The sequence below is a fragment of the Artemia sp. Qi Xiang Cuo genome, chromosome 17 (genome assembly GCF_049724085.1).
Source record: "Artemia sp. Qi Xiang Cuo chromosome 17, ASM4972408v1, whole genome shotgun sequence".
Taxonomy (NCBI): domain Eukaryota; kingdom Metazoa; phylum Arthropoda; class Branchiopoda; order Anostraca; family Artemiidae; genus Artemia; species Artemia sp. Qi Xiang Cuo.
In genome coordinates this window covers 30,298,223-30,325,956 of record NC_142810.1, presented here as the reverse complement: position 1 = coordinate 30,325,956, position 27,734 = coordinate 30,298,223, and the positions used below count along the sequence as shown (strand labels likewise).

The window sequence follows — 27,734 nt, the reverse complement described above, 5'->3', positions numbered from 1 at the left end:
TTTGTGATTAAGGGGTTATTCTTAAAGAATTGGAATAAAATTTGAACTTTAGCGTAAAGAGTGAGGTATTGACTAGGGGGTGAAACCCCCCTAATATACGTAATAAAAATATACGAATATAGAATTTCGTTATGTAAGTTAATTCGCAAGTTACGTCAGAACAAAATTTCATGAAAGCCATTTAGCCAAAGAAAGTAAAATTAACATGCAAATTCTGTTTTAATTGTTCATGTACGGTGAGCTAAAAGAAAAGCTGCATTAATTCAAAAAGTTCAGAAATCAAATAAAAAAACTTTTTCAACTGAAAGCAAGGAGTGACATTAAAACTTAAAACGAACAGAAATTACTCCATATATGAAAGGGGCGGTCCCCTCCTCAACGCCTTGCTGTTTACGCTAAAGTTTAACTCTGTCTCACAACTTCATTTTTCAAAACAATAAAAAACTTTAGCGTAAAGAGCGAGGCGTTGAGGAGGGGACAACCCCGTTCATATGTGGAATATTTCTGTTCGTTTTAATTTTTAATATCGCTCCTTACTTTCACTCAAAAACTTGTTTTTTTTTTGTTTAGTTTACTGAAAATCCGACAAAATATCGACGTCTGACCCAATTTTTTTTGTCTGACAAGAGGTCCAAAAATCCGACAGTGTCGGAAAAATCCGGCATAGTGGAAGCGCTGCACAGGAAAGGCATTGGGAGACCACGGGATCCAATGGGGAGGAAAAACTCACCTCCTGAACTAAGATTATTCCGATGATTTAAGCATCCTAGATGAAAGTGTGAGTAAAATAACTGAACTTTTAGAGATTTTGCGAGTTCAAGGTGCTAGAATATGTTTGAAAATTAATGTTATGAAGACTAAGTAACTGAGGCTAGGAACAAGTGAAGATGAAAAGGTGACGTTGGGTAACGAAAAGACTGACCAGGTGAACAGCTTCGCTTACCCTGGTAGTATTATTAGTAAAGATGGTGGGAGCACTAAAATTGTTAAAAGTAGAATAGCCAAGGCTCAGAGTGCTTTTTCACAGCTAAAAAAAAGTTTGGAAGAATAGTAAGATAAGTCCGCAAACCAAGATTAGAATATTGGAAGCAACTGCAAGCAACAGTGATGACAGTGGTCAAATATGGCTCTGAAGCATGGACGCTCCGAAAAGCGGATGAAGATTTGTTATATTTTTTCCAGAGAAATTGCCTATGGGTTGTTCTGGGTCCCCGTTTGACTCACCTAATCTGAAATAGCAGGCTGTGCAAAAAGTATGGTTCAATCCTGCTTTCTAGGCTATAATGAGAGAAAGGTTAAGATAACTAGGACACGTTTTGTAACGGGAGGATAGCAGATTGTCAATAAACGTCCTTTTCGTTCAGCTGTCTAGGGCTGAACGGAAAGTAAATGTTTCGCGGTTGGGGTGGGAAAATTTCGAGAAGAAAGAACTAAGAGAAAGGGGAGATTCTTGATAGTGTGTAAAGAGGTGGACTTTGAATAGTTTTGGACGGAGGTGCGTAGCTGTGTTGGCCTCAGGAGGCTTGGTGCTGCGGTGAGTTGTTAGTAGTAGTAGGAATAATAAAATTAAACCGGTATTTGACATATAATAATATTAATTCTGAAAGCTCATCAGTTCAAAATTATATTTTCCTTTGATTTTTGTTTTCATTGTTGTAAGACTTAATTATTCATTTATATTAGTATCTCTTGTATGTTTGTTTGCTATGATTGTTTATTTAATTTCTGTTCGTTTTGGGTTTCATTTATTCTTTGATAGTAACTGCTGGTCGTTTTGAATTTGAATTATTATAGGAATTTTTTCTGCTGATCTTAAGTTTAATGTGGCCTTTAATTTTCTTTGAAAAACTTCTTTTTCAGAATTTTTTCTTAATTAATAGTTTAATAATGAGGCTAAAATTTGGACTTAAATCGGTGATTGCTGTTTTTAGATAACTGGTTCAAATGGCTTTCTAGAGTTACAAGTTTTGGTATATTTCTTTCTTTGCTTTTTCTTTCATTATTGTTTAATTGATATTATTTTCATTGTTTTTCAGCAAAACCATATTTTCGCGCCCTGTAACTCCTAAACTTCATTAGATTGCTGGAGGGTAACATCATGATATTTGGTAAAATTCATGGCTTTAGAGTGCAAGCAATAGCTTGAATATACAATTAACAATGAAAATCAAGTTCTCAAGATATGATTTTCAATGGAAATATAAGTGATTTACTGATTGAACGTTGATTGACTTCATTGAACGTTGACCGTTTATTGCTATCTACTTCAGGGGGGGGGGTGTAATGTCCATGTCCTAAAAATGCCAGTATGTTTACTATTTTTCTTCAAATTTGATTATATTTGTTACATAATTCTCCTAAATTACTGCTTTTTTCAAATATTTTTATCTATGTTCCCTTTAGCAAAATCAGGTTTTTCGTGCATTACGCCCCTAAATTTCATAAGATTGTTACATTTTGTAAGATTCATGGTTTTAGAGTGCAATCAATAACTTGAATATAGGATTGTCAACATGGGCGTAGGCAGATTTAGGCAGCATATTGTCTAGGGGGGGGGGGGGCAATCGATAGTATGATGGAGTTTTATCAACTGCTTTTTCCAAACCATCTGCTTTTTCAGCCATATCTAATGTAAATTTGAAGGTCTAGGGGGGCATCTGCCTGTAATGTCCGTGTTCCTCAAAATGCCAATATTCGTCTATTTTTTTCAATTTTGATTATAATTGTGGGTAATTCTCCTATTTGTATGTTTCTTCTCAAACATGTGCCCCTTTCCTGAAACAAATAAATGATTAGCTACGTGCTTTTTGAATTAGCTTTTCAGGATTCAGAGACCTCTCTGACAGAGGCTCAGTTGGAGCAATGCCGTACGAACGCACCATGGGCACGAATTGGGGGGGGGGGGATATTGACCATTCCCGATATTTAAAAGATATGTTGGATACAGGATTGGTGGAATCAAGTACCGATGACAAGATTTTCAATGGCAAAACAAGAGATTCAACTTGATTGACTTCATTAAAGGCGATAAATAAAAGTTCGAATAGGGACAAAATCCTTTTAATCGACAATGATGAATTTCACAAAAATACTAGATATTTCGGTCACATATTCAGTGACCGTCATTAATAGTAATACTAAACTAAAACAGTGAAAAAGAATAATTTATATACGAAATAAAAATAAAACTACACGTTGTTTAATAATATAATTCTTTCCAAAGCAAAAACGGAAGCTAGTCACTTTGACCTTCTTGAATCCGGTTCGTTAGCATTGAATGAATTAACACTTGGACCGAGGTTAATTGTATTGGGTGATTTGAACTTCACTCTATCAGATCTTATTAAATTATCGTAGATAGAGTTCAAACCAGATTCACCCGTGTCACGATATAAAGCTATATTCCTGAATAAAACTTTCTTAATTTGAAGATTTTTGCGAAAATTTTGCTTTAAACCCCGGTCCCTAGTAATTAAAGAGACATTATCAAAAAAATAAAATGGTCTGGAAAATTAAAAATATGTTCCGACAGGGTTGAAGTGAAATCTTCAGGCTTAGAAGTTTGCTTTAAAGCAGATAAAATAGAATCTTATGCTGCAGTAATCTTGTTTCCAAATTCTGGTTAGTATGTCCCAAATATGACCCTAAGTATTACTACTCTTTAAAACTACCTTTAGACCATTAATCTGTAAAATTCTTTTAAGTTTTCACTTATCCTGGGTGCATATCGTAATTAGAACTTTCTGTAATAGTCTATGGTAATTAGACTTAATTAGAAATCTCTAGAAACTTTTCCCTCTTCCAATTTAACAGTAAATTTTAAATCACCCCCAACAAATTAAGATGTTCCAAAAATTCTTTTAATTCCTCCTCCCCCTAATTCCATACTGAAATTATGTCATCTATATACCGATCCCAAAAATTATGTTTTCAAACAGTTCGTGGTAACGAACTGTAAGTAAGGAGTGACCCGGCTCAATGGTAACCGAAACTCTAAAAAACGGAATTTAGATACCAATAGATACATCAAAAGAATCAAATTTTAATGCTGATTTCAAATATATAAGTATTATCAAGTCTTAGTCTTAGCTATCAAAAGTTAAGCGCCTGAGAAAATTTAGCTGATTTTCTAAAAAAGGGGGAAAGACCCCCTAAAAGTTATAGAACCTGAATGAAAATCACACCATCATATTCAGCGTATATGAGAACCCTACTGTAGAGGTTTCAAGCTCCTATCTACAAAAATGTGGAATTTCACATTTTTTGCCAGAAGAAAGATCACGGATGCGTGTTTTTTTTTGTTTTTTTTTCCCAGGGGTGATCGTATCGACTCAGTAGTCCTAGAATATCGTGGGAGGGAGTAGAAAGCTATCTTATACTCCGAACAGCACACCAAATATGGGCATAGCCTCCCTAGGGAGAACACGTCTACTCCGAACAGCACACCAAATATGGGCATAGAGTCATTAGGGAGAACACGTGGTTAATTAAAGCGATTGGGAATTTGGAACACCTGTGCTGTCAGTCATTAATCAAATTGTTTCCGGGCAAAGTTTAATAATGTCTGACAGGTACTGTCAACGTTTCTCCAGGAATAGATCCAAGTCATTAATGTCTTTGCCTCGGAAACAACTCTTTTGGTCGAACTCCAAAGGATATTAATAACCAAACGCCATGGAAACAGTTCTCCAAGAAACATCTTAGCGATGAATTGTTTTAGCGCAGGAATCAGGTTTCTTATTAATTTGAAATGCGTTAGCGCAGAGATGCCAAAAACAAAAGGAACACGCTGAAATTACGTTTAGGGATTATTTGGGCGAAACCGTTTTATCCATTTTATGGGATTATTTCGGCGAAACAGTTAGAGACATTTTAAAAGAAGATTTTAGGAAAGGTTTTAGAAGAGAATTTGAGGATCAAACTCTGTGGTCGTTATAATACACAAGTTCCATTTGAAAAGTGTTGTGAGGTCCTCTACCCAAACCCCAAAGGGTTCCAATCCCTCTACCCCAACCCCGAAGGAAGCCCCCGGTACTCAAAGGTCCCCCAAGCTCCCAAAGAGCCCCAGCCCCCCAAACGCCCTCCTCAGACCCTCAAAGGCCCTCCTCTGGTCCTCAAAGGGCCCCCGGACCCCCAACTGTCCCCCCGGACACTCAAAGGCCCTCCCTGTGCCCCAAAGGCCCTCCCTATGCCCCAAAGGCCCTCCCCCGGCCCCCAAAGGTCCTCCGGACCAGAGAAGCGCTGCCGGGATGCGCCGGGGGCCAGGAAAGCGCCGCAGGATGTGCCGCAGGGATGCGCCGCGGGTCAGGAAAGCGCCGCAGGGGATGCGCCGCAGGGAGGCACCGCAGGAAAGCGCCGCAGGATGCGCCGCAGGGATGCGCCGCAAAAAAAAGTAAACTAAAAGTAAAAATTTCGAAATGTTATCCCCCAAACGCCCTCCTCAGACCCCCAAAGGCCCTCCCCCGATCCCCAAAGGTCCCCCCGAGCTCCCAAAGGACCACCGGCCCTCAAGGGACCCCCAAAGGGCCTCCCCCGGGCCCCAAAGAGTCCCCTCTCCATTTTTTTAATACTTTTTTATGGCTTTATTATATCTTTTCAGAACAAGTTCCAGAACCTATTTTCCAGATCCACTTTTCAGAACAACTTCAGAGCAAGTTACTTTCTTAAACTTTCTTTACAGATTTGGATACCTCAACACCAAGAAATATTTTTCAAAAGTCATTTCAGAGCAAGTTACTTTCTTAATGTCCCTCCTAAACCCATTTTGCAACTTGAAGTACTTATCTTTTTCGATCACAACAATACTGTACAGGTTTTTGGTTACCTCAACACCAAGAAATACATTTCAAAGACCATTTCAGAGCAAGTTACTTTCTTAATGACCATCCTAAACCCATTTTCCAACTTGGAGTACTTATCTTTCTCACCCACAACTATACTTTACAGCTTTTCGGATACCTCAACACCAAGAAATACTTTTCAAAAACCATTTCAGAGCAAGTTACTTTCTTACTGTCCCTCCTAAATCCATTTTCCAACTTGAAGCACTTATCTTTTTCACTCACAACTATACTTTACAGCTTTTGGGATACCTCAAAACCAAGAAATACTTTTCAAAGACCATTTCAGAGCAAGTTACTTTCTTAATGTCCATCCTAAACCCCATTTTCCAACTTGAAGTACTTATCTTTTTCACCCGAAACTATACTTTACACCTTTTTGGTTACCTCAACACCAAGAAATACTTTTCAAAGATCATTTCAGAGCAAGATGCTTTCCTAATGTCCCTTCTAAACCCATTTTCCAACTTGAAGTACTTATCTTTTTCACCCGAAACTATACTTTACAGCTTTTTGGATACCTCAAAACCAAGAAATACTTTTAAATGACCATCTCAGAGCAAGTTGCTTTCATAATGTCCCTTCTAAACCCATTTTCCAACTTGAAGTACTTATCTTTTTCAACTGCAACTATACTTTACAGCTTTTTGGATACCTCAAAACCAAAAAATACTTTTCAAGGACCATTTCAGAGCAAGTTACTTTCTTAATGTCCCTCCTAAACCCATTTTGCAACTTGAAGTACTTATATTTTTCATCACAACTATACCTTACAGCTTTTTGGATACCTCAAAACCAAGAAATACTTTTCAAGGACCATTTCAGAGCAAGTTACTTTCTTAATGTCCCTCCTAAACCCATTTTCCAACTTGAAGTACTTATCTTTTTCACCCACAACTATACTTTACAGCTTTTTGGATGCCTCAACACCAAGAAATACTTTTCAAAGACCATTTCAGAGCAAGTTACTTTCTTAATTTCACTCCTAAGCCCATTTTCAAACTTGAAGTACTTATCTTTTTGAACAAAACTATACCCTCCAGCTTTTTGGTTACCTCAACACCAAGAAATACTTTTCAAAGACCATTTCAGAGAAAGTTACTTTCTTAATGTCCCTCCTAAACCCATTTTGCAACTTGAAGTACTTATCTTTTTGATCACAACTATACATTACAGCTTTTTGGATACCTCAACACTAAGAAATACTTTTCAAAGACCATTTCAGAGCAAGTTACATTCTTAATGTCCCTCCTAAACCAATTTTCCAACTTGAAGTACTTATCTTTTTCATCACAACTATACCTTACAGCTTTTTGGATACCTCAACACCAAGAAATACTTTTCAAAGACCATTTCAGAGCAAGTTACTTTCTAAATGTCCCTCCTAAACCAAGTTTCCAACTAGAAGTACATATCTTTTTCAACCACAACTATACTTTACAGCTTTTTGAATGCCCCAACACCAAGAAATACTTTTCAAAGACCTTTTCAAAGCAAGTTACTTTCTTAATGTTCCTCCTAAACCCATTTTGCAACTTGAAGTATTTATCTTTTTCACTCACAACTATACTTTACAGCTTTTGGATACCTCAACACCAAGAAATACTTTTCAAAGACCATTTCAGAGAAATTTACTTTCTTTATGTCACTAACAAACTCATTTTCAAGATTTAATTTATTATAATTTACCAAAAAAAAAAATATTTAAATAATATTGGATAAAAAAAAAAAAATAAATAAATTTAAATTAAAAAATAAGAGAAATTAAATTTATTTATCTCCCTCCTAAACCCATTTTCCAACTTGAAGTACTTATCTTTTTCATCCACAACTATACTTTACAGCTTTTTGGATACCTCAACACCAAGAAATACCTTTCAAAGACCATTTCAGAGCAAATTACTTTCTTAATGTCCCTTCTAAACCCATTTTCCAACTTGAAGTACTTATCTTTTTCACCCACAACTATACTTTACAGCTTTTTGGATACCTCAACACCAAGAAATACTTTTCAAAGACCATTTCAGAGCAAGTTACTTTCTTAATGTCCCTCATAAACCCATTTTGCAACTTGAAGTACTTATCTTTTTCGCTCACAACTATACTTTACAGCTTTTTGGATACCTCAACACCAATAAATACTTTTCAAAGACCATTTCAGAGCAAGTTACTTTCTTAATGTCTCTCCTAAACCCATTTTCCAACTTCAAGTACTTAACTTTTTGACCCACCACTATACTTTACAGCTTTTTGGATACTTCAACACCAAGAAATACTTTTCAGACCATTTCAGAGCATATTACTTTCTTATTGTCCCTCCTAAACCCCTTTTCCAATTTGAACTACTATCTTTTTCACACACAACTATACTTTACAGCTTTTTGAATGCTCCAACATCAAGCAATACTTTTCAAAGGCATTTCACAACAAGTTCTTTTCTTAATAGGCTTCTTAAACCAATTTTACAAATTCTAAATTTTTTCATAGTAGATAGAAAAAGCTATATCATAGCTGTGTATATTTTCTCGAAAGATAAGCAGTTCTATTTCAATTTTAAATTTTCTCAATGAAGTGAAGAAAAGTTCAAATTTAAAGTTCAATTCTAAATTTTTCGGTGGAAGATGGAAAAAGTAATACCATACTTGTGAATATTTTCACGGAAGATAAAAAGTATTAGTTCAATTTAAAATTTTCTCAACGAAGTGAAGAAAAGTTCAAGTTCTCTACTGAATTTTAACAAAGAACACAATTCAATTCTAATTTCACCAGAGAAACTAAAAATCTTACACTTCATCTATTTAATTCAAAAAGAAATAAAGAAATTTAAATTTCAATTCTAAAATTTTAGGTGGAATATAGAAAAATTAATACCATACTTGTGAATATTTTCCTGGAAGATAAAAAGTTCTAGTTCAATTTAATATTTTCTCAACGAAGTCAAGGAAAGTTCAAGTTCTCTTTTGAATTTTCTCAATGAAAAAGAAATTAGTCATTGATCATTTCTATTTTTCCAAATAAAATAAAAATTTTCCACTTTATTTCAGATCTGGCTCGAAGACATGAAAAATTTAAAATACTGTTCCATATTTTTCACTGAAGATAAAAAAAGTTCAAGTTCTCTTCTGAACTTTACCAAAGAACACACTTCAATTCTAATTTCTCCAGAGAAAACAAAAATCTTCCACTACAGTTTTTTATTTCACTAAGACATAAAGAAATTTAGAGTTCAATTCTAAATTTTTCGGTGGAAGATAAAAAGTTCTAGTTCAATTCTAAATTTTCTCAACGAAGTGAAGAAAAGTTCAAGTTCTCTACTGAATTTTACCAAAGAACACAATTCAATTCTAATTTATCCAGAGAAAATAAAAATCTTCCACTTAAGTTCTTTATTTTACAAAGACATAAAGAAATTTAAAGTTCAATTCTAAATTTTTCAGTGGAAGATAGAAAAAGTAATACTATACTTGTGAATATTTTACCGGAAGATAAAAAGTTCTAGTTCAACTTAAAATTTACTCAACGAAGTGAAGAAGAATTTAAGTTCTCTTCTGAATTTTACCAAAGAACACGCTCCAATTCTAATTTCTCCAGAGAAAACAAAAATCTTCCAATTCAGTTCTTTATTTCACAAAGACATAAAAAAATTTAAAGTTCAATTCTAATTTTTTGGTGAAAGATAGAAAAAGTAATACCATACTTGTGAATATTTTCATGGAAGATAAAAAGTTCTAGTTCAATTTAAAATTTTCTCAACGAAGTGAAGAAAAATTCAAGTTCTCTTCTGAATTTTACCAAAGAACACAATTCAATTCTAATTTCACCAGAGAAAATACAAATCTTCCACTTCAGTTCTTTATTTCACAAAGACATAAAGAAATTTAAAGTTCAATTCTAAATTTTTCGGTGGAACATAGAAAAAGTAACACCATACTTGTGAATATTTTCCCGGAAGATAAAAAGTTCTAGTTCAATTTAAAATTTCCTCAACGAAGTGAAGAAAAGTTCAAGTTCTCTACTGAACTTTACCAAAGAACACAATTCAATTCTAATTTCTCCAGAGAAAACAAAAATCTTCCACTTAAGTTCTTTATTTCACAATGACATAAAGAAATTTAAAGTTCAATTCTAAATTTTTCGGTGGGAGATAGAAAAATTAATACTATACTTGTGAATATTTTCCCGGAAGATAAAAAGTTCTAGTTCAATTTAAAATTTTCTCAACGAAGTGAAGAAGAATTCAAGTTCTCTTCTGAATTTTACCATAGAACACAATTCAATTCTAATTTCACCAGAGAAAATAAAAATCTTCAACTTAAGTTCTTTATTTCACATAGACATAAAGAAATTTAAAGTTCAATTCTAAATTTTTCGGTGGAAGATAGAAAAAATAATACCATACTTGTGAATATTTTCTCGAAGAGATGAAAAATTTTAAATACTGCTCCAAATTTTTCACAGAAGATAAAAAAGTTCAAGTTCTCTTCTGAATTTTACCAAGGAACACAATTCAATTCTAATTTCACCAATGAAAATGAAAAAGCTTCCACTTCAGTTCTTTATTTCACAAAGACATAAAAAATTCAAAGTTCTCTTCTAATTCTTCAAATAAAATTAAAAGGTTCCACTCAACTTCTGGTTTTATCTCAAACAGATTAAAAATTTAAAGTTATATTCTAATTTTAAATTAAATTTTATCTCCTTTGTCTAATGGTTTTACCCTCAAATTTTTAAATTAGAAAATGAGTGACTCGTTCTATTATTAAAGGCAATCGTTCAAACTCGTTCATCTAACCTCCAAAACAATAGTTTAGGTTAGGCATAAATAAATATTAATAAATAAATAGAAACATTTCTACATGTTTAAGTTAGATTAGGTTAGATTAACTTATCATGAGCGCTCATGATAAGATAACCTAAACTTTTCTGGCAAGTATGGTTAGAATAGGCTAGATTAAGTTAGGTTAGATTAGGTTAGGTTAGGTTAACCTACATACGAAATAAAAAACTTAAGTGGAAGATTTTTGTTTTCTCTGGAGAAATTAGAATTGAATTGTGTTCTTTGGTAAAATTCAGTAGAGAACTTGAACTTTTCTTCACTTCGTTGAGGAAATTTTAAATTGAACTAGAACTTTTTATCTTCCGGGAAAATATTCACAAGTATGGTATTACTTTTTCTATGTTCCACCGAAAAAATTAGAGTTGGACTTTACATTTCTACATGTCTTGTTAAAAACAAGAACTTGAGGGCAAGATTCTTATAGTCTCCGGAGATATTAGAATTGAAGTGTGTTATTTAGTAAAATTCAAAAGAGAAGTTGAAGTTTCCTTAACTTTATTGAAAAAACTTCAAATTGAGCTAGAACGTTTCATTTTCCATGAAAATATTCACAAGTTTGGTATTACTTTTTCTATCTTCCACCAAAAAATTAGAATTGAACTTTAAATTTCTTTATGTCTTTGTGAAATAAAGAACTGAATTGGAAGATTTTTGTTTTCTCTGGAGAAATTAGAATTGGAGCGTGTTCTTTGGTAAAATTCAGAAGAGAACTTAAATTCTTCTTCACTTCGTTGAGAAAATTTTAAATTGAACTAGAACTTTTTATCTTCCGTGAAAATATTCACAAGTATGGTATTACTTTTTCTATCTTCCACTGAAAAATTTAGAATTGAACTTTAAATTTCTTTATGTCTTTGTATTAAATAAAGAACTTAAGTGGAAGATTTTTATTTTCTCTGGATAAATTAGAATTGAATTGTGTTCTTTGGAAAAATTCAGTAGGGAACTTGAACTTTTCTTCACTTCGTTGAGAAAATTTAGAATTGAACTAGAACTTTTTATCTTCCACCGAAAAATTTAGAATTGAACTTTAAATGTCTTTATGTCTTTGTGAAATAAAGAACTGAAGTGGAAGATTTTTGTTTTCTCTGGAGAAATTAGAATTGAATTGTGTTCTTTGGTAAAGTTCAGAAGAGAACTTGAACTTTTTTATCTTCTGTGAAAAATTTGGAAAATTATTTTAAAATTTTCATCTCTTCGAGACAGATCTGAACTAAAGTGGAAAATTTTTATATTATTTGGAAAAATAGAAATGATCAATGACTAATTTCTTTTTCATTGAGAAAATTCAGAAGAGAACTTGAACTTTCCTTGACTTCGTTGAGAAATTTTTAAATTGAACTAGAACTTTTTATCTTCCGGGAAAATATACACATGTATGGTATTACTTTTTCTATCTTTCACCGAAAAATTTAGAATTGAACTTTAAATTTTTTTATGTCTTTGTGAAATAAAGAACTTAAGTGGAAGATTTTTATTTTCTCTGGAGAAATTAGAATTGAATTGTGTTCTTTGGTAAAATTCAGTTGTGAACTTGAACTTTTCTTCACTTCGTTGAGAAAATTTTAAATTGAACTAGAACTTTTTATCTTCCGTGAAAATATTCACAAGTATGGTATTACTTTTTCCATCTTCCATCGAAAAATTTAGAATTGAACTTTAAATTTGAACTTTTCTTCACTTCATTGAGAAAATTTAAAATTGAAATAGAACTGCTTATCTTTCGAGAAAATATACACAGCTATGATATAGCTTTTTCTATCTACTATGGAAAAATTTAGAATTTGTAAAATTGGTTTAAGAGGCATATTAAGAAAAGAACTTGTTCTGAAATGCCTTTGAAAAGTATTGCTCGGTGTTGGAGTATTCAAAAAGCTGTAAAGTATAGTTATGGGTGAAAAAGATAAGTACTTCAAGTTTGAAAATGGGTTTAGGAGGGACATTAAGAAAGTAACTTGTTCTGAAATGGTCTTTGAAAAGTATTTCTTGGTGTTGAGGTATCCAAATAGCTGTAAAGTATGGTTGAGGGTTGAAGATAAAAGTACATCAAATTGGAAATTGAGATTAGAATGGATATTAGGAAATTAATATGCTCTGAAATGGTCTGAAAAGTATTTCCTGGTGTTGAGGTATACAAATCGCTGTAAAGTATATTTGTGGGTGAAAAAGATAAGTACTTCAAGTTGCAAAATGGGTTTAGGAGGGACATTAAGAAAGTAACTTGCTCTGAAATGGTCTTTGAAAGGTATTTCTTGGTGTTGAGGTATCCAAAAAGCTGTAAAGTATAGTTGTCGGTGAAAAATATAAGTACTTCAAGTTGGAAAATGGGCTTAGGATGAAAATTAAGAGAATAACTTGCTCTGAAATGGTCTTTAAAAGGTATTTCTTGGTGTTGAGGTATCCAAAAAGCTGTAAAGTATAGTTGTGAGTGAAAAAGATAAGTACTTCAAGTTGCAAAATGGGTTTGGGAGGGACATTAAGAAAGTAACTTGCTCTGAAATGGTCTTTGAAAAGTATTTCTTGGTGTTGAGGTATCCAAAAAGCTGTAAAGTATAGTTGTGGGTGAAAAAGATAAGTCCTTCAAGTTGCAAAATGGGTTTAGGAGGGACATTAATAAAGTAACTTGCTCTGAAATGGTCTTTGATATGTATTTCTTGGTGTTTATGTTTCCAAAAAGCTGTATAGTTTAGTTGCGTTTTAAAAAGATAAGTACTTCAAGTTGGAAAATGGGTTTAGGAGGGACATTAAGAAAGTAACTTGCTCTGAAATGGTCTTTGAAAAGTATTTCTTGGTGTTGAGGTATCCAATAAGCTGTAAAGTATAGTTGTGGATGAAAAAGATAAGTACTTCAAATTGGAAAATGGGTTTAGGAGGGACATTAGGAAAGTAACTTGCTCTGAAATGGTCTTTGAAAAGTATTTCTTGGTGTTGAGGTATCCAAAAGCTGTAAAGTATATTTTTGGGTGAAAAAGATAAGTACTTCAAGTTGTAAAATGGGTTTAGGAGGAACATTAAGAAAGTAATTTGCTCTGAAATGGTCTTTGAAAAGTATTTCTTGGTGTTGGGACACTCAAAAAGCTGTAAAGTATAGTTTTGGGTGAAAAATATAAGTACTTCAAGTTGGAAACTGGTTTTAAGAGGTACATTAAGAAATTAAAGTGCACTAAAATGGTCTTTGAAAAGTATTTCTTTGTTTCGAGGTATCCAAAAAGCTGTAAGGTATAGTTGTGATAAGAAATACAATCACTTCAAGCTTTAAAATTGCTTTAGAGGGGACATTAAGAAAGTAACTTGCTCTGAAATGGTCCTTGAAAAGTATTTCTTGGTGTTGAGGTATCCAAAAAGCTGTAAAGTATAGTTGTTGGTGAAAAAGATAAGTACTTCAAGGTGGAAAATGGGTTTAGGAGGGACATTAAGAAAGTAACTTGCTCTGAAATGGTCTTTGAAAAGTATTTCTTGGTTTTGAGGTAACCAAAAAGGTGTAGGGTATGGTTGTGATTAAAAAGATAAGTACTTCAAGTTGGAAAATTTGTTTAGGAGAGACATTAAGAAAGTAACTTGCTCTGAAATGGTCTTTGAAAAGTATTTCTTGGTGTTGAGGTATCCAAAAAGCTGTAAAGTATAGTTGTGAGTGAAAAAGATAAGTACTTCAAGTTGTAAAATGGGTTTAGGAGTGACGTTAAGAAAGTAACTTGCTCTGAAATGGGCTTTGAAAAGTATTTCTTGGTTTTGAGGTATCCAAAAAGCTGTAAAGTATAGTTGTGGGTGAAAAAGATAAGTACTTCAAGTTGGAAAATTGGTTTAGGAGTGACATTAAGAAAGTAACTTGCTCTGAAATGGTCTTTGAAAAGTATTTCTTGGTGTTGAGGCATCCATAAAGCTGTAAAGTATAGTTGTGGGTGAAAAAGATAAGTACTTCAAGTTGGAAACTTGGTTTAGGAGGGACATTAAGAAAGTAACTTGCTCTGAAATGGTCTTTGAAAAGTATTTCTTGGTTTTGAAGTATCCAAAAAGCTGTAAGGTATAGCTGTGGATAAAAAAGATAAGTACTTCAAGTTGGAAAATGGGTTTAGGAGGGACATTATGTAAGTAACTTGCTCTGAAATGGTCTTTGAAAAGTATTTCTTGGTGTTGAGGTATCCAAAAAGCTGTAAAGTATAGTTGCGGTTGAAAAAGATAAGTACTTCAAGTTGGAAAATGGGTTTAGAAGGGACATTAGGAAAGCAACTTGCTCTGAAATGGTCCTTGAAAAGTATTTCTTGGTGTTGAGGTATCCAAAAAGCTGTAAAGTATAGTTGCGGGTGAAAAAGATAAGTACTTCAAGTTGGAAAATGGGTTTAGAAGGGACATTAGGAAAGCATCTTGCTCTTTAATGATCTTTGAAAAGTATTTCTTGGTGTTGAGGTAACCAAAAAGGTGTAAAGTATAGTTTCGGGTGAAAAAGATAAGTACTTCAAGTTGGAAAATGGGGTTTAGGAGGGACATTAAGAAAGCAACTTGCTCTGAAATGATCTTTGAAAAGTATTTCTTGGTTTTGAGGTATCCCAAAAGCTGTATAGTATAGTTTCGGGTGAAAAAGATAAGTGCTTCAAGTTGGAAAATGGATTTAGGAAGGACATTAAGAAAGTAACTTGCTCTGAAATGGTCTTTGAAAAGTATTTCTTGGTGTTGAGGTAACCAAAAAGCTGTAAAGTATAGTTGTGGGTGAGAAAGATAAGTACTTCAAGTTGCAAAATAGGTTTAGGAGGGACATTAAGAAAGTAACTTGCTCTGAAATGGTCTTTGAAATGTATTTCTTGGTGTTGAGGTAACCAAAAACCTGTAAAGTATTGTTGTGATCGAAAAAGATAAGTACTTCAAGTTGCAAAATAGGTTAAGGAGGGACATTAAGAAAGTAACTTGCTCTGAAATGACTTTTGAAAAATATTTCTTGGTGTTGAGGTATCCAAATCTGTAAAGTATTGTTGTGGGTGAAAAAGATAAGTACTTCAAGTTAGAAAATGGGTTTAGGAGGGACATTAAGAAAGTAACTTGCTCTGAAGTTGTTCTGAAAAGGGGATCGGGAAAATAGGTTCTGGAACTTGTTCTGAAAAGATATAATAAAGCCATAAAAAAGTATTAAAAAAATGGAGAGGGGACTCTTTGGGGCCCGGGGGAGGCCCTTTGGGGGCCTGGGGGTCCCTTGAGGGCCGGTGGTCCTTTGGGAGCTCGGGGGGACCTTTGGGGATCGGGGGCGGGCCTTTGGGGGTCGGAGGCGGGCGTCTGGGGGATAACATTTCGAAATTTTTACTTTTAGTTTACTTTTTTTTTGCAGCGCATCCCTGCGGTGCATCCTGCGGCACTTTCCTGCGGTGCCTCCCTGCGGCGCTTTCCTGACCCGCGGCGCATCCCTGCGGCACATCCTGCTGCGCTTTCCTGGCCCACGGCGCATCCCGGCAGCGCGTCTCTGGGCCGGGGGACCTTTGGGGGCCGGGGGAGGGCCTTTGGGGGCACAGGGAGGACCTTTGGGGCACAGGGAGGGCCTTTGGGGGTCCGGGGGGCAGTTGGGGGTCCGGGGGCCCTTTGAGGACCAGGGGCGGGCCTTGGAGGGGCTGCGGAGGGGGTTGGGGGGGCGGGGGCTCTTTGGGCGCGTGGGGTACCTGGGAGGCCCGGGGGCTTCCTGCAGGGTTGGGGTAGAGGGATTGGAACCCTTTGGGGTTGGGGTAGAGGACCTCACAACACTGTTCAAATGGAACTTGTGTATTATAACGACCACAGAGTTTGATCCTCAATTTCTCTTCTAAAACCTTTCCTAAAATCTTCTTTTAAAATGTCTCTAACTGTTTCGCCGAAATAATCCCATGAAATGGATAAAACGGTTTCGCCCAAATAATCCCTAAACGTAATTTCAGCGTGTTCCTTTTGTTTTTGGCATCTCTGCGCTAACGCATTTCAAATTAATAAGAAACCTGATTCCCGCGCTAAAACAATTCATTGCTAAGATGTTTCTTGGAGAATTGTTTCCATGGCGTTTGGTTATTAATATCCTTTGGAGTTTGACCAAAAGAGTTGTTTCCGAGGCAAAGACATTAATGACTTGGATCTATTCCTGGAGAAATGTTGACAGTACCTTTCAGACATTATTTAACTTTGCCCGGAAACAATTTGATTAATGACTGACAGCACAGGTGTTCCAAATTCCCAATCACTTTAATTAACCACGTGTTCTCCCTAATGACTCTATGCCCATATTTGGTGTGCTGTTCGGAGTAGACTTGTTCTCCCTAGGGAGGCTATGCCCATATGTGGTGTGCTGTTCGGAGTATAAGATAGCTTTCTACTGGAGGGCTCATTGGAGCGGGAATTAAAAGTTCTGGCGCCCTTTTTAAGTGACCAAAAATGGAGGGCAACTAGGCCCCCTCCCACGCTAATTTTTTTCCCAAAGTCACCCGATCAAAATTTTGAGATAGCCATTTTGTTCAGCATGGTCGAAAATATGATTACTCTGTCTTTTAGGATGACTTAATCCCCCAAGCCCCCAGGGGGAGGGCAGAAAGTTATGAACTTTACCCAATGTTAACATATAGTATTAGTTATTGGGAAGTATACAGACGTTTTCAGGGGGGATTTTTTCTGGTAGGTGGGGGGGGTGGATCGGGGGCTATATGGGAGGATTTTTCCACGAAGGAAGTTTTCATGGGGGAAGGGACATTTCTATGAAGGGGGCACCGGATTTCCCATCATTATTAAAGAAAAATATCAGAAATTAAATTTAAAAAAAGTTTTTCAACTGCAAGTACGGTATTATAATTAACGGCCTTTGTGATTAAGGGGTCATTTTTAAAGAATTGGAACAAAATTCAAACTTTAACTTAAAGAGCAAGGTATTGACTAGGGGGCGAACCCCCTAATATACGTATTAAAAATTTATGAATATAGAAGTTCGTTAGGTAAGTTAATTCATAAGTTACGTATATTTATTACTAATAAAAACGTTCGTAAATAAAATTAAACAAAGTTTCGAGAAAGCCATTTAACCAAAAAAAAGTTTAATTAATATGCAAATTTTGTTTTAATTATTCATGTACGGTGAACAAAAATCAAAACCTCCATTAATTCAAAAACATTCAAAAATTAAATTAAAAAAAACAAGTTTTTTTTAACTGAAAGTAAGGAGCGACGTTAAAACTTAAAACGAACAGAAATTATTTCGTATATGAAAGGGGCTGTGCCCTCCTCAACGCCTCGCTCTTTACGCTAAAGTTTGAATTTCTCACAACTCTATTTTTTAAAACAATAAAAAACTTTAGCGTAAAGAGCGAGGCGTTGATGAGGGGACAGCCCCTTTCATATACGGAATAATTTCTGTTAAAGGGGCCCCCATAGGTAAACCGTTTACTTGTTCGAAAAATCCCCTTCTGAATTGCAAAAAAAAATAAGAGCACTTATTGCACAGCCTTGCTAAACATATAATTACAGAAACTTCTAAATCTGTTTTACCACTAATCAAGTCCAAATTTCTTAAAACCTTTCTTTCTAGAAGAGTTTCGGCTGCTCCTACATCAATATTAGTGTATATTGATACAATGTCGAAGCTTCAAAGCAAAGAACTTGAAGAAATTTCCACTTCTTTTAGTTTTTCAACCAAATTCGAAGAATTCTTAATGTAAGAAATTTGTGTAGACAAAAGTGGTTTACAGATTGACACTAACCACTTGTCGATGACCTTGTACTTGACACAATTGGTCGTAATGGAAGGTTCGGCTTGTGGATTTTGGGAAGTCCACATGATTTAGGGCACAAGGAACTGCGTGGCAGGCATTTGTAACAAAGTTGAGGAGTAATTTTTCCTTCGTCCTCCATGCACCTTAATTTGTTCATTAAAAGTTAACTATTTACTGCTTTTTACTGGGGAGGGGGGGGGGGGGTAACATCCTTTTTCTCAAAACTACCAATGTTTATTCGATTTTTCTTCAGTTTTGATTAGATTTGTCTATAATTATCCTATTTTTGTTGTTTTTTCCCTGAAATATATAAATGATTAGCTACGTGCTTATTGAGTTAATTTTTAAATACATTTTCCATTTATGGCGCCAGACAGTTAACCAGTATATTGAAAAGAGGATTGCAGGGCTGCAGGCTCAAAAGAAAATACGGAAAGAGATGTCTTAAAAAGTTCGTGGCGAGGGACTGTAAATAAGGATCGCGTCGTGCTGATAGTAACCGAAAAGAGAAGAATACTCTCAGAAAGGCGCCTCTACCCCTTCCTTGAAACAAATAAACTGTCAGACACTTAACCAATGTATTAAAAACAAGGATTGCAAGTTCAAGAGAAAATGCGGGAAGGGATGTTTCAACTAGTTCGTGGTAATGGATTGTATGCAAAGAGTGACTAGTGCTAACAGTAACTGGGATGGAGAGAATACTCCCAGAAATTACACAATCAAATTCAACATGTCAAAGAAGCCTGTTGCAGAGGGTCAGAGGTAGTAATGCCCCATAGTAGTTTTATTGAAAACTATAGATATTGAATTAGTAATTGAATAGTAACAAATATTAATTGAATATGGAAAAATACATGTTTTTAGTGTTTTCATTGAAAAAATTACCCCCTCTCCCCTAGATTTTGAAAAATAGTGGTTTTTGGTACCTTCATTAAGAAGGAAGTTTAAAATATTGTTCTTCCCCTATTCGGTCCTTAAGATGCACATAGTCTTTTCAAGGTAAACACAGTTAAAATAGACAATAATTTTAAAGCTTCGTTTAACTAAGTTCATTAATTTGAGCCTTGATACAATTATATACAGTGCCGTATGATCGCGCATTACCTATTATGAAGGAGGGCAGGTGGATTTTTCTGTAGGGGTTGGGGGCTGCCTGGAGCCTCGAGAAATCTGTTTCTTATGCCTAAGTTTTCTAACTCTCAATGGACCAGATATTTGTTATATGACTAGCTTCACAGGAGAGCAAAAACAGTCGTTTTTTTTAGGTTTTAGCGGGGGGCAATTTTCGTTCGAGGTTTTAAACAAGAAAAATGTCTAGAAAATATTCCATTGTAAATCTGCGTAATGTGGTTTTATTAGGTACATAGTATACGTAATTATTATGTAGCCTTTAATGAATAGATACTCAATTATTTTTTGCTCCCAATCATGGTCAGCCTCTCATACCTCCTTTGAAGCAAATGAGCTTCCACAGCTGGGATAGTGGATAAGGCTTAATAAGAGAAATATTCTCAAATTCTAATTGTCTTCAAAGAAAAAAATTGTTAGATATACCCCTTTGGCTTGGGCGCAGCAACTTTCAATAAGCTGCATATAAGTTTCTACTAATAGGAAAATACAGTTTAAATTGTTAACCAGTTTAAGGTCAATACGTAGAGGAACATATGTCTTCCATGCAATTCTGTTTAAAATTCAGTTTCTGTATCCCCACACCACGCTTTCCAAATATATTAAAGTTATTTTAATTATCTGATTTTTATTAGCTTTTCCAATGAATAATTCACTGTATATTTACAGCAAATTTGAATCATAAATAAGACTGACCTCATCTACTACCCAAATGACTTATTTCAAATTCAAAGGAGTTTTTAATGAAAGACTAGATAAATTCTTTGGTGGACATGAAAATAATCAATTTGCACAACATCCTGGCTTAGTCCCTCGCTTCCCTTTCCATATTAAAATCAGTTTGGTTTGCATATCTTTTTCCAACTTCTTGCATCTGTAATCAAAACAAATCAATTAGTTATTTTATATAAATTTAGCGCAAAGGATGACCTTGTTCAGTTTGAGATTAACTCTGTTATTGAAAGCATGTCATTTGTCCAAGTTTTTGTGAGTATTTTATGAACAATTTGAGTACAGGCTAGGCTAGTTTCAGAGTCAATGCAGCATGGGGTGTTGATCAGCATTTTCTTCAACTTTAAAACCTCGAAGAAATAGTTCTAGCTAGAGCCCAATGAGATTAGCCTATTTGCAACATTGGCGATGTCTGTATTTAAAGATTGTGCATACCCCTCTCTAAAAAAAGGTTATGTAAAAACCCTAAACTTATTAAGAACTTCAGTTTTTCAAAATAAAAAATTTTAAAGATGTATTTGGACATATATTTGTAATTTAATTTAAAACATGAATATAGTTTTGACGTTGCTTTTACCGCATGTAGATTTCAAGTATTATACATTCAGTTATGGACACGCAATACCACATTGGGAAACGCTCACAAGCATGGGAGCCCATAGGCTTAATTTTTTTTTTGGGGGGGGGGGGTGGCCCTTTTAATGCTGTATAATCGAAATCTCAAAACAAAAATATAAGGCAGCGTCATTTAGCTGGGGCCGGGGGGAGGGGCTGGAGCACCCCTTTGCCCCCCTCCCTATGGGTGCCGATGCTCACAAGACAACTCTGGATTTCCCATTCCTAATAGAAGCTATATAATTTTTTATTATTCATATTTACATATTTTTGATAGAAAAGTCTGTGAAACATACGACGTTTTATCGGTCGAATAATAACTCTAAAAGCGACGTGAACCGTAACAGTAGTTTTTAAATAGTGCCCCTACCATAAGAGTCTTAAGGCTGATGTCCTGTCAAACCCTTTTGCGACAAGCCTACAACTGTAACTTGCACCGAAACGCCAAAATGTTTACATTACTGGATTTATTGGTTTTATATTTATACATCCATTCTATCCATATCTATCCATTCGTTTTATTATTCTTAAGAGAGATACACTTTTCAGAGAATGATCTAAACGTGCTTAGAAAATAGGAAATCTGCTTTTCATAAATGCGCATGTCTTTCATGCTTTCCAGCGTATTTTTCAATCTGAGAATAATTTAAAAATTATTCGGTCGACGATTAAGATTAATCTTGTCCTCTTATATTGAAAGATTAAACCATGTGACTACATAAAATTATATTCCAAGAACTTGCATAAACCTTAAGCAATCAGACCTTGAAGTAATTAAATAAAAAAAACAAGTTTTTTAAACTGAAAGTAAGGAGCGACATTAAAACTTAAAACGAACAGAAATTATTACGTATATGAAAGGGGCTGTCCCCTCCTCAGCGCCTCGCTCTTTACGATAAAGTTTTTTATTGTTTAAAAAAATGGAGTTGTGAGACAAAGTCAAACCTTAGCGTAAAGAGCGAGGCGTTGCGGCGGGGACGGCCCCTTTCATATACGGAATAATTTCTGTTCGTTTTAAGTTTCCTTAAGTTTCCTTAATGTCGCTCCTTACTTTCAGTTTAAAAAACTTGTTTTTTTTATTTAATTTCTGATCGTTTTTTAGTTAATGCAGCTTTTATTTTGGCTCGCCGTCATTGAATAAGTAAACAAAATTTGCATAAAAATTTTACTTTTCTTTTGCTAAATGGCTGTCTCTAAATTTGGTTCTGACGTAATTTACAAATTAACTTACGTAACGAACTTCTATATTCGTATATTTTGCTTCTGGCAAAAAATACAAAGTTACAGATTTTTGCAGATATGAGTTTGAAACCTATGTTATAGGGTTTTCTGATACGCTGAATCTGACGATGGGATTTTTATTAAAAATTTTTCACTTTTAGGGGATTTTCCCCCCCTCTTTAAAAAATCAGGTGAGTTTTCTGAGGCTCGTAGCCTTTGATGAGTAATAATAAACTTAATAAAATTTATATATTTAGAATCAGCATTATGAGCCCATTCTTTTGATACATTTATTGACATCAAAGTTCCGTTTTTAAAAGTTTCGATAACTATTGAGCTGTATCGCTTGTTTTTTTATTGTTTTTTTTATTACGTATATATTATTACGTATATGATGGGATTCTCCCCTTTGCCAATACCACGCTGTTTACGTTAAAAGTTAAAAAAAAATTTAATTAACACACCTCTGAATAACAAAGGGCGTTTAATTAGAATAGATAGCTCTTGTGAAAGCACTAACAAAAAAACTGTAGCGTAAAGAGCGAAGTATTGACTTGGGGGAGGCCCCCCTCATATACGTAATAATTTCTGTTCATTTTAAGTTCTAATGTTGCTTCTTACTTTCAGTTGAAAGTACTTGTTTTTTTAAATTTAATTTCTGATCGTTTTTTAAATAATGCTTGGAACTCCGGCGCCCCCTTCATAGAAATGTCCCTTACCCCAAAGAAACATCCTCCACGGACAGATTTTCCAGCTGAATCCCCTCCTACAGCCCCCCGCCCCCCCACCCGAGAAAAAAATCTTACTGAAAAGGTCTGGATACTTCCCAAAAACCACTAAAATATGTAATCAAAGGGCAAAGTTAATAACTTGCAGCCCTTCCCCTGGGAACTGTGGGGGATTAAGTCATCGTAAAAGACATATTTATTAGATTTTCGACTATGCTAAACACAATGGCTATCTCAAAATTTTAATTGGGTGACTTTGAGAAAAAAATGAGCGTGGGAGGGGGCCTAGTTGCCCTCCATTTTTTTTGGTCACTTGAAAAGGGCACTAGAACTTTTAATTTCCGTTCCAATGAACCCTCTCACGATATTCTAGGACCACTGGGTCAATACGATTATCCCTGAAAAAAAACAAAAAAACAAATAAACACGCATCCGTGATCTTTCTTCTGGCAAAAAATGCAAAATTCCATATTTTTCTAGATAGGAGCTTGAAACCTCTGCAGTAGGGTTATCCGATACGCTGAACATGATGGTGTGATTTTCATTAAGGTTCTATAAATTTTAGGGGGTCTTTCCCCCTTTTTTTGATAGTCAGCCAAAGTTTCTCAGGCGCGTAGCTTTTGATGAGTAAGATTAAACTTAATGAAACGTATGTATTTGAAATCAGAATTAAAATCTGATTCTTTTTATGTTTCTATTAGTACCAAAATTCCGTTTTTTAGAGTTTCGGTTACCATTGAGCCGGGTCGCTCCTTACTTACAGTTCGTTACCACGAACTGTTTGAAAGAGCCTTAACGTCTGGCAAAGGCTAGCTTTAGAAGCCAAAATGAGTATGAATTATGTACGTAGATAGTAAGTATGAGCTCAATAAAAATGTTTTAGATAAATTCTCAAATAGTCAAAAACTTGGCGCAATACACCTCCCGTTTAAGGGAGTGAAGAAGCCAACTTCAAATGAAACGTCAATCTCTGCATAATGCATATTAGGACCTGACAAGAATAAGAAAAGTAATGCTTAGGGCCCTTTCCACCTTCAGGCTTCAGCCCCTTCATTTACATCCTCCAACGCTTATACATTTTTATAAGAGTATTTATTTTACGATACTTTCCTAAGGCTTGTTGACAAAGAATGAAACTTCGTCAAGTGCTTGGTTTTTTAGATACTAACTATTAAAACTTAGCAATAGGAGCCTTGTATATCCGAATCGTTTTTCATTCCCGGCATCAGTCCTTATGTTAATGAGATTACCCTTTCCCCCCTTTTTTATATATAGAATTAAGTTTAATTAACTTAGTTATATAGTAGAAAATTAACTTGCGTGTAGATAGCACGAAACATTAATCTGTTCTAGTTTTCACCAAGTGTTCCAATTTACGGGGTGGGGGCTGCTTTTCAAGTTTTAGGTACTCTTTATCAAATTCTGGATCTTGGTCCTTCAGACCATCCCCGAAAGGTACACATAGTCAAACCGTAAAAACTTAGAAAACTTTTAATTTTGAAAGTTTCAGCTATCTACAATTGTAACTGGTTTAGCAATAGTCCAATCTCTAAATTTGTTCTTTTTTGCTAGATGGAATAAATAGCAAAACATATTGGAGAGAAGAAGCAAAATGAGATAAAAAATTTATTTTTCAGGCCAGCGAAAAACGAAATAAAAAAAAGAACAAAGAAAAAAGGCAGATATTTGGTTATAATAGCTTTTACATTCATTTTGCCTATTGTTTTGTTATAAGCTCGACCTCACTAAGAATAACCCTTATGAAGGTTTGCGAACCACTTTGGCACCCAACTTGTGAGGCATATTTCATAAATGCACTTTTTTCAGGTTTTTGCTGCACTCGCTATCGCTTCTGGCTGGAGTTTGCCAATATTTGAAGATATTTTGTCCAGCAATGACATACAAATTTTGAGTCCTACCCTGTCTTCAGGCGCCCTAGAGATTGATGATGCACAAGTACGTCTTTCCGATATTATAAAAGAAGACTCTGAATCATCAGAAGCAGATATACGCATACCAACTTCAGAGTCACCTTTTGAATTACAGGACATTAAAACAGAAGTTGATCTTTATTCAGCAGAAAAAGCTAACACTGAAGAAGACGCATTTTCATCTGTAAAAGATAATGATGTGAGCCAAAATATTGAGGACTGGAAAACGTTCGATATAACCCAGCTTTTCAGTCTCTTAAATACTGTTGAACAACAACAATACAATAAGCCACTGAACCACTACCATTCTCTTTACCAGCCAACCCTCACACCTCAGTACAGCCAAAGTTATCAACAGCCAACATACGGAACATCTTATCCTCAGCTTTTCCCCCAGTTGTCACTCCAGCAACCCTCTTATTATCAAACCTATGGTCAGCAACCAAAGAAACCATTGACAATTCACTTTATACAGATTCCACAAGCTGGCCAACCACAAAGCGTCTTGCAGCTGCCTCATAAGTTGATGATCAACATGGAGCAGTTTGGTCAACATAATCTTCATCAGCCTACGTACTTGTTTTAAAGTCCTTTGAAATCTTCTTTTTCTCAGTTTTTAATGTTTTTGAATAAAACCTTGATTATTTATTGTAAAACCGCAAGATATTTTAGATTTGGACAAATATTTTCTTCATTTGATTTTATTCCGTAAACTCAACCTAACCTAACTGCGCACAATTACGACAAAGTTTAGGCTAGACTTAAATTTTTTTTAGAAAGAATTAATTCCTACGTCAATAGATAAAACCTAATTATCCCAGAAATATACTGTTACATGCATGCGTATGAACAGAGGGGGATGTCCTGGGGGATTACTATTACAAGTGATATTTAAGAGGAACAAAATCATTCAAAATGGCTAGGGTGCATCCCCTTCTGTAAGGATTGGGGTGCCGAGGAAGAGTTTGACCTATCAAGGTTGGATCGTAAATGTTCCAAAATAGTACCTAGAAATTAACCTTTTCATGGTTTCACCCCTCAAGGCTTGGATTTTTGTGCACGTTGGCTGCGGTGTTTTAGATACTTTTTCTTCTTTCAAGGACGTGATAATACCAGCAGCACTAGAACAGGGGTTCATATGTGGGGGGTGCTGCTTCCTCCTCAATACCCCTCTTCATGCTGAAGGTTTTAAGAACCTTTTAAAAAGGTTGTGACTCTAATTAGACGACCCTTGTGTTTCAGGAATCGTTGTTAAAGAATTGAGACAAAAGGTCGAACTTAGTGCAAAGAGCGGGGTATTCAGGAGGGGTTATCCCCCTTCATATACGGAATAATTTCTGTTCGTTTTAAGTTTAAATGTTGTTCCTTATTTTCAGTAGGAAAAAATTTCTATGTATGTAATTTCTGATCGTTTTTCAAATAATCCTAATAAATTGTAACCCCACCCCCAATGGAAAGTTTCTCCCACAAAAAAACTTCTCCATGGAGAATTTCTCCTGGTGACAATACTTCATGGAGAATTGTTCCCGTGGGAAATCCCACCGGCAATTCCAACTCCGTTGAAAATTTCCCGCGGGCAATTCCCCCAAAGCGTCTCCACTTGTAAAATGGGAGCGCCAACGAGAAAGTAAGACAAATAAAACAAATTCCGTACACGCTTTCTAGTAAAATTTCCCCTGGAAAATTCACCCCCAGAATCTTCCATCCCAATGAGAAATCCTCCCCATAGAAAATTCATCTCTAGTAAATATCTGTTCCTCCCCAAAAAATGCCGGTATAGTTCCCAATAACAAATACTATATGTAAACAACAAGAAAATTTAAGAACTTGCGGCCCTTCCTTTGGTGGTGCTGGGGGTTCATGTCATCTCCAAAGACGTAGTTATTGTAAAATTCAACTATACTGAACAAAAAACCCTAAATGCCGCCGGGGCATATCTTACAACCCTTGCCCTGAGGACTGTGAGGGGATTCTCATCCTCAAAGACACAATTCCTAGACTTTTAACTTACGTCAAATAAAATAACTAACTCGAAATTTTGACTGGAAGTGTTTGGGGAAATGATGGGCGTGGGGGGATGGTTGCCTTCCTATCACTTTTGACTATTAAAGAAGGCACTAGCCCTTTAAATTACAAACAGACTGAGCCTTTTTCGAAGTTTTTACGACAACAAATAGCCACCTTAAAATTTCTATCAGATGCGTTTCGGGAAAATACGAAGTGTGTGTGCGTGTGGGGGGAGGGGTATTTGCCTTCTTTGACTCTTATCACTTTGACTCTTAAAAAGAGCATTATAACTTCTGATTACCAATCCAATGAGTCGTCTTTGAAGTTTATACGACCATCATTTCTATAAAAACCTTATATGTCCCCAAGGCGTAACTTACAACCCTTGACCTGAGGGCTATATGGGGGGGGGTATCTTAAAAGACATAATTTCTGAACCTTTCAACTACACTGAACAAAATGGCTATCTAAAAAATTATGATTGAATGTGTTTGGGGAAATGATTACTGTACGGGGGGGGGGGGTGGGGGGCTCGATGACCTCCAATCCCTTTTTACTGTTAAAAAGGTCAGTAGAACTTCTGATTACGAATCAAATGAGCCCCCTCTGAGGTTTATACGACCACCCTTTCTATAAAAAACCTTATATCCCCAGAGGGCATAACTTACAACCTTTGCTCCGAGGGTTGTGCGGGGAGGGGGTTGTCATTCTCAAAGTCATAATTTCCGGAACTTTAAACTACGCTGACCAAAATGGCTATCTCAAAATTTTGATCGGATGTACATGGGGAAGTGATCGACGTAGGGGGGGGGGGCTGGTTGCCCTCCATGAGCTCTTTTGAACTTCCTATGACATTTCTTTCTATAAAAAGTTCCCTGGTCTAAAAAAAGAATATATTGTGCCCACATCGCGCTTTACCTAGGCAGCGCTATTACGCGGCCTATGATATTTTGTCTTGAGATTTCAATTATACAACACCGGAAGTGCTGACT

At 35.4% G+C, this 27,734-nt stretch overlaps 2 protein-coding genes across 3 annotated transcripts in view; one reads left to right on the top strand and one right to left on the bottom strand.

The window, feature by feature from the left end:
- The window catches only part of LOC148942094 (DNA helicase MCM8-like), a 47,217-nt gene extending 25,835 nt beyond the window's left edge, over window positions 1-21,382 (bottom strand). The window contains exon 1 of the mRNA XM_089103372.1: window positions 21,313-21,382. The gene's annotated coding sequence lies outside the window, so the exon portion shown is untranslated. The remainder of the gene's footprint in view (window positions 1-21,312) is intronic.
- The window catches only part of LOC148942093 (uncharacterized), a 31,643-nt gene extending 6,267 nt beyond the window's left edge, over window positions 1-25,376 (top strand). Inside the window, exons 1-2 of one of the 2 annotated variants that reach the window (XM_089103374.1) lie at window positions 20,472-20,495; window positions 24,632-25,376. In XM_089103374.1, coding sequence (XP_088959500.1) covers window positions 20,475-20,495; window positions 24,632-25,321 — 711 coding nt within the window. In that variant the 5' untranslated portion in view covers window positions 20,472-20,474 and the 3' untranslated portion in view covers window positions 25,322-25,376. Of the gene's footprint in view, window positions 1-20,471; window positions 20,496-24,631 lie in introns of those variants that run through there. The other variant, XR_016143172.1, reaches the window with a different exon arrangement.
- Window positions 25,377-27,734: the final 2,358 nt, after the last annotated feature.